Below are 7,568 nucleotides of genomic sequence, written 5' to 3'. Positions count from 1 at the left end.
CTCAGAAGAGTAGAGATGAGGCCTCCAAGGCAGCTACTATCTTAAGTACCTTGGGTATGTTGGGTGTTCTTTCACTTACTAAATAATAGTTGAACTTGTAATGCTTGGAAGTTAGCACACAGACCCTGTCAGTCACCAGCCGTTCATGAAACCTTGGGCAACTTACTTACTCCCTGTGCCTCAATTTGCTCAATGGTATAAACTGGGGCTAACAGAACCCACCCCTCAAGATTGTGGGATAAAGCAGTCTGCTCCATAAACGTCGGCTGAGTGAGCGAAGTGAAGAGATTAGACCGAATAGTGTGTCCCAAACCTTTCCTCTCTCACTTTATTCCAAAAATACATCACTGGTTTAATGTAAAAATACTCCCCCCCCCCCCCCCCCCCCATCATCTGGTAAAATTGAGCTCCAGGGAGATGCGTCCTGTGTACCTCGGGGCGCCCACTACACCAGTTTGAGAATCTTAAGATTTTAACGCTGTGTCACTCCAAGTGTGACACAGGGCCAGCAGCACTGACCTCGCCTCCTGGGATCTTGTTAGAAACGCAGAGTCTCAGCGCCCCCAGTCCCAGCCTGCTGAATCAGGCCGCACTTTAACAGGATTCCTAGGATTCCAGGACTCACGCACAAAGGTTTGACAAGCACTGCTCTGACTCCCTGATTCTGAAAAGGATTCGCGGAATCGCGCGGGGCTGCTTTAAAATGCAGAATCCCGGGTCCTGACCTTGGACCAAGATCTCGCAGGGTGGAGCCGGGATATCTACATTTTAATCAAGCCTCCCTTAGTATGCTGCGTTGGCGCTCCATGGCTGCCGGACGTTGGCCTATCCTGAGAGAATGGCGATTTGGGGCCCGCGCTTCTAGCCGGAGGTGGTGCTCAGCGCCCGGTTCAGGGGGGCCGTCTGGTCCTCGGATCGGGCCCGGCCCCTCTGCGGAGACGCGGCGCGGCCTCCCCGCAGCCAGCCCAGCAGGGTCCCGGGCCGCCGGAGCGGGGACAGACGGCGGCCGCCGAGCGGCAAGGAGGAGGCGGAGTTGGCGGTGGAGGAGGCGCGGCGGCGGCGGCTGCTGCCCAGGCCGCCCAGCTCGCTGTCATCCACCAGCACGCTCTCCAGCACGCTGCGCAGCGAGCGCCGCAGCTTGTGCAGCACGTCGGGGCAGGTGAGCACGTAGAGCAGCGGGTTGACCACGCTGTTGATGAAGGCCAGGCTGGTGACAAAGGGCAGCCCGCGCCACACGAGCGGCCGCAGCGCCGGGTCGCCGTGCGCCCGCGCCTCCAGCAGGCTGAAGACGTGGTAGGGCCCCCAGCAGAGCGCGAAGGCCGCCACCACGGCCATCACCAGGCGCACGAAGCGGCCGGGCCGCCGGCAGCCGCGGTGGCGCAGCTGCAAGCTCACGGTCGCGTGGCTCGAGGCGATGATGGCCAGGGGCACCAGGAAGGCCAGCAGGAACTTGCTGACAGCCAGGGCCGCCTGGCGCGAGTTGCACGTGGCGTTGCGGTCAGGCCCGGGGTTCAGGAGCAGCACGTTGTAGTAGCACATGACGCGGCCGTCCAGCCGCGGTATGGTGTCCCGGAACACGAAGTAGGGCACCGTGTTGAGCACGGCCAGGGCCCAGAGCACCAGGCACACCTTGTGGGCCGCGGCCACCGTGCGGTGGTTCTGCGCCCACACGGGCCGCACCACCTGCAGGCAGCGGTCCAGGCTGATGGCGCTGAGCAGGAAGCCGCTGGCGAACATGTTGAGGAAGAATATGGAGGAGTGCAGCTTGCAGAAGGTGGTGCCCAGCTCCCACGTGTGGCCCACGGCCAGGAAGTAGGTGAAGAAAGGCAGGGAGGCGCTGGCCAGCAGGTCGGACAGCGCCAGGTGCAGCACCCAGGTGGTGACCACCGTCTGGCGCATGCGACAGCCCACCATGAAGAGGATGAGTCCGTTCTCCACGAGGCCCAGCAGCGAGGCTAGCGCATGCAGCACCACCGACGCATGGTCGATGTAGCGGATGCTGGTGTTGCTGTGGCTTTGGAGGCGACTCATCTGCTCCAGGATGGGGCACAGGGGCTTCACCGAGACGTTGGCCAACATCGTGCGCTCTGTGGTGGAGAGAAGGAGGCCCTGAGGTGGGCAGCGCAGCGGCAACAGAGACCCTCTCCAGGAGATGCGAATCTGACCCACGAATGTTACAGATGAGGCCCCAGGGGATCAGGAAGTTGAGCAAAGGCAATGGGGTGGGAGGATGACATCCCAGCTCCACCTGCTCGCTCTGCAACCGTGGACAAGCCGTTCAACCATCCCTAGCCTGTCTCCTCTATAACATGGATGCCAGTCATAATGACCTCACTCCTAGGGCTGTTAGGAGAGTTCAGTGAGTTCATATGTATAAGTATTTAGAACAGAGCCTGGTGCACAGTGAGCATGGCATCAATGTCATTGTGATTATTATTAATCCATGTGATCCTAAGATACATAGGAACATTCCTAAGAGACATAGGAACAAGGTCAGGCCATGCAAGGCTCTTTTCCCTGATCTCCAGAGCACTGGGGCATGAGCGAGGCCCCTCATAAAGGACAGGAGGGTTCAGCTGGCCTAGGGGATGAGAATAGAAGGAAGAGTCTGTGCCTTTAAGGAATGCCATGCTCCCCCACCTCAGCACCCACAGACCGTGCCTTTCTGCAGATTCTCTAGATGGCCCTTGGCTCCCACGGTGGTGGCTAGTCGAGTGTGTTGACAGCAAACAGTGGAGCCAGCCACTCCCCCCATACTTGGAGAGGAAATAAGATAAGAGCAGGGAGAGAGCTGGGTAGGAGGAACTGCCAGATTGCAGCTCTGAAGGCCCAGGGGGGCCAAAAGACCTCCCTCCCCTCTGCCCAGGGACAGCCACCGCCCACTCTGCCTGCCCCAGGAAACCCAGCCCCTGCATTCATTTATTCACTCACTCACGCACTCACTCAACAGATATTTATTGAGCCACTGTTCAGGCAAGTGCTGGAGCAGCCAGCCTCTGGCAGATGTGCAGACACCCCAGATGTGCCCACCCACAGCCTCGTCAAGAACCGGAGATCGTCTGACACGAAGAGAGGGCTGAGGCGGTGGGGTGGGAGGCTGTCTGCAGGAGGTAGGGGATGGGTATCAGGGGTTAGGACTGGCCCCCCTCCCCCCTGCAACACGCCAGCTACTGTGGAAGGTCCCCTCCATAGGTGCGGTCTTGCTCACAGCTTTGGGAGAAAGTGCTAGTTCTTCTCTCCATCCCGTCTTACAGGTGAGGAGACGGACGCGAGTGTTTAAATTGCTTGCCCAAGCCACCCCGACAACAGACACATGCAGAGGAGCAACAGTCTAGTACTCAGCCTGTTCTCTTTCATCTCGCTCTGCTCAAAGCAAGAGATGATGGAGGAAGCAGAGCAGGAAAGGGTCAGGGGGGAGGTGGTCTTTGGTACTCATCTTCCAGTGTGGCCTCTAGTGTGGGGATGAGAAAATCCACACCCTTCTCCAGGGACCACGGTCCTTTGCAGGGTGAGGTCCCAAGATATAAACTAGAATCTCCCTGGCAGACGAGCCCTTTGGAGCCGGGGATCTGCAGATCGGTGGGTGGGGAGGGTTAGAACCATGGTCCCCAAGAATGCTCATCCTCCCTCAGCTTTAGACTTTGCAGAGCAATTACCCTCACAACGAGCCTATGAGACCCCATTTTTCAGAAGAGGAAACTGAGGTTCAGAGAAGCAGCGCTCCTTGCCCAACCTCCCTCAGCTGCAGTGGTGGAGCTGGAACCCCGCTCCCGGCAGACGAGTACCACCCCCTCTCAGCACTGCAACATTCCCTTCAGCCCACCGGCTGCTCATCCAAGTCCCATGGGGATGCTCAGAGAGCACAGTGCTGCTGCCCCCTGGGGGCCCATTCAGACTAGACCTTCTGGCTGCACGGAGTCAGCCCCCAGGTTCGCAGGATTGTCAGGGAGCCCAGCAGCTAAGATCCCGTTTGGGCAGGGGCTAGGGGCAGAGAACACAAGCTTTTGGAGTCAGAGACCTGGGTTTGAATCCCAGCTCCTTGACTTCGGGGCTGGGCGGACTTGGGTCGGTTGCCCTAGGACTCCTCGTGCGATCTTCCCACCCAGACTGTGTGTGAGTCTGGAAAGAGAAGCCCAAATGATTTACCGCTGTGCCTGGCATCTCGTGAATACCCAAGAAAATGTGGTCCGTCCCTCCTCTGAGCAGCGAGTTCGCTTCAGTCTTTGGCGAACGCAACCCTCTGGCATCCTAGCTTGAACAGCCCTCTCCCCTGGTAGAACTGTGCCTTCTCTCGTGGGTCCAGAGAGGGCACCAAGGCTGCCCAGCCCCTGGACCCCCGCCTCCTTACCTGGGCACAGAGGAAGCACAGGATTCCAGCCCTGGAGGCAATCGGCTCCTGGCAGCAGCTAGACAGGAGGCACCAGGCGGGCTGGCAGAGGCAGGGGAGTGAGGCTGAGGGAGGAAATAGTGTGTGTGTCTGTGGGAGGAGGGTGGAGGCGGGAACAGTGGGCTGTGACTTGTTGCACTGGTGTTCCAGTAACATCAATCTCCATCAATGGGGACGGGACGTAACTGCTGGCAGCCCCAGCTTCCCGCTCCCTTGACGAAGGAGACTTTGCAGAAGCCTGAGGTCAGTACAGATGCACTTGAGGAAATAGGAGCATGCATAGTGCAGCTTTTGAGAGGGACCAGTGTGTAGGAGAAATGCACGAGGAAGAGGATGTCTTGTCCGTCTTTCCCCTGTCCTGGCTCTCTTGACCCCATAATCCACGGCAGAGAAACCCCTCCAGCTGCTGTGATGTACCTGGACCAGACTGGGTGCCTGTCCGTAAGGGGTCCCGCGGGCTCCATGGCCAGGAAGGCAGGTTGCGCAATGGGAAGAGCTCAGGGGCCTGGCTGCCCATGTGGCCCCTGCAGCTGCTGCCCCTTGCTGGGCCCCGGTTTGGCCATCTATGAACAGAGCAACAGGGTCTGCCTCTCAGGGCAACAAGATACCCTCATTCACAAAGCACCCAGCACACAGTAGGTGCTTATAAAAATCAGTGTCTTTCCCCTCTGCGGGGAAAAATGGGTTTCAGCCATAGGGGTAGGGCACCACAGCTTTTATTTAAAATGCGCTCTGAGCCCTAGGATGAGAGGATTGAACTATGTAAGTCTGCATTTCATTGTTCCCGAAGTCTTTACTCCCCTTTGCTGACCAAGCTTCTTGTCATCAGGGACCATCCTGCAACCTCAATGTCCCAGCACCTAGGAGATAATGAAACATGGAAAGAACTCGGTACCCAGGGCTGGCCAGGTGATGTAGTGGTTAGGTTCACATGCTCTGCTTTGGTGACCTGAGGTTTGCAGGTTTGGATCCCAGGCATGGACATAGCACTGCTCATTGAGCCACACTGTGGCAGCGTCCCACATAAAATAGAAGAAGATTGGCATTGACGTTAGCTCAGCAACAACCTTCCTCAAGCAAAAAGAGGAAGATTGACAACAGATGTTAGTTCAGGGCCCATCTTCCTCAGCAACAAAAAAAAAGAAGAAGAAGAAGAAGAAGAACTGGGTATCCCATATGAGGGCCAGGGCAGCCTCCACGAGGTTGACTCTACAAGAATCTCCCATTTAGGCACGGGCTTAAGGCAGGGGCTGGCGCTTGATAAACTTGCAGAGAGACTACGATCCTTACTGGGAAATGAATAAAATGTCATGACCATAGCGGGCGGGGAGTGATATTTCTCACTGTAGCCCAAGATAGCATTTCAGTAAGAGCCTTGATTATGCAAACCGTTAGCACCGGGAATGTCTGCTCTCTTCCAGGTCAGGGGGCTTGGTCTTCCGAGACCGGTGCCTGCAGCCCTGCCTAGAAAATAGGTGGGTGTTTCCACTCCACTTTGGGGAAAGTTCGTTCATGCCCTGCTACACCCCCACCCGACCTGCTGACGCGTGGACATCCTTTAAGGCCATGCAGGCTGTGTACCCTGGGCGGGTAAGCCCAGGGATCCTGGGGCCAGACTGCCAGTGTTTGGCTCTGGCATTGCCGCTTCGTAGCTGTGTAACCCTGGGCAGGTAACGTCACAGCAGTGAAATATGAATTTTTCAAAGGTCCCCCTTCGCCATAGTCCTTGCCCCAAAGTTCAGGGCTTGGTGCCTAAACTTCCCTTTGGGCTAAGAAAGAATCCCCCCACTTGCCTATAGACCCGTCTTAGCACTAAGGCACCAGGGCATCAGGCTTGGGGTGGGGCACAGCCCTCCCTCTGGGTCTCAGCCCTCCCTTGCCCCCTCTACTTGGTACCCTTGTGCAGTGAACATCCTGCGCAACCTCTCGGGGCAGCCCTGCTAGGTGCTTCTCACCTGAAACCCTCAGTCCTCTGACCCTTCCCCAACTCTTGCTTCCTGTCACGTAATCACTGGGGTGGCTTGTCTGTCTCCCAACTCTCCCTGAGGACAACTTATGAAAAGTTACTAAAACAAACAGAGTACTCCAGATGAGTAGAGCCCAAAGGCATTTCTGAAGAAGGAGGCAGTGCTTGTTCCGGTCACCCGCCCCCCTCTGCCCAATGCTGCACTCCCACAGTGTAAATGGCCTCCGGCACGTATTCCGAGAGCCCCCCAGGGTCCATGTGGAGGAGGCCAGGGGTGGGAAGGAGCTAGATGGACAGGATGTGCCTCCGCCCCTGGGTTTCAGGAACCAAGAGCCAGCACCAGGCTCTCTGAGAGGAAGAGTGTCCTGAGCCGATGGTCGGTCGCAGTGGGGGCCCAGGCAGGGGCTGGCTGGCTGGAAGCAGTGGACAGGAGCCTGCCTTGACCAGGAGACATGGACCCAGGCTGAGTCTGAGAAGGACAAAATCCAATCAGAGAGCCTTGTGGGGGCCGCTGCAGTGGCAGGCAGGTTCCATGGGCAGGAGGACACCCGGATGGTCAGATGGGCCCCCAGGGAGCTCAGAGCCTGGAGGAGGGTGACCGGGGCCTTGGCGAGGACCAAAAATGGTAGAGACCAGCAATTCTCAACTTGAGGCTGCGTCAGACCCACCTGGAGGGCTTGTGAAACCCCGATTGCTGGGCCCCGCGCCCAGGGCCCCTGCAGCAGGTCTAGGGGGCCAGCCTGGCCGTTTGCATCTCCATCAAGTTCTGCAGAGGATGCTGAGGCTGCCCGTTCACTGGGACGGAGAACTCGGGTCCTCGGGTCTGGGGTGCTCCGAGTAGGGAGGTCCTGGGAGAGAGCAGTGGCCTCAGCTGAGGGGCCTCAGCCAGGGCTCCCCCTCCCTGCTCTGAGGGTCAGAGGAGATAATAAGCCAGGTGCTCAGCTCAGAGCCTGGTACAGAGCGAGGACACAAGAGCCAGTTGCCATGATGATTATTACTTCCTGTTGTTGTTTTCTGCCGTGATGCTGATGTCGGGACCTCGGTGGGGCTGGGCCTTGCCAGACAGAAGGTGGGGGAGCAGAGGAAAGAGAGACGTGCTTTGTTCCAGCTGCCAATGCAGCCGGGCTGGCGGGAGGGGTTCTAGGTTAAGGGGAGAGAGAGGGGCCTAGGGAAGTGGGGGTTCCGACCTGAATGGCGGGTAGGGATGGGTCCCCA

The 7,568-nt window shown here is 58.0% G+C and overlaps 1 protein-coding gene across 1 annotated transcript; it reads right to left on the bottom strand.

Annotated features, from left to right (window-relative positions):
- Positions 1-402: 402 nt before the first annotated feature.
- Positions 403-4,436, bottom strand: PTGDR2 (prostaglandin D2 receptor 2). The gene is made up of 2 exons (XM_046644245.1): positions 4,349-4,436; positions 403-2,087 (listed from the first exon to the last, which is right to left on the bottom strand). Exon 2 carries the CDS (start codon positions 2,077-2,079, stop codon positions 862-864), a length of 1,218 nt encoding a protein of 405 aa, XP_046500201.1. The 5' UTR covers positions 2,080-2,087; positions 4,349-4,436; the 3' UTR covers positions 403-861.
- Positions 4,437-7,568: the final 3,132 nt, after the last annotated feature.

This window comes from Equus quagga, chromosome 17, assembly GCF_021613505.1.
Source record: "Equus quagga isolate Etosha38 chromosome 17, UCLA_HA_Equagga_1.0, whole genome shotgun sequence".
Lineage (NCBI taxonomy): Eukaryota > Metazoa > Chordata > Mammalia > Perissodactyla > Equidae > Equus > Equus quagga.
Note: the sequence above shows the minus strand (reverse complement) of the source record. Positions and strands in the feature narration are given on the sequence as shown.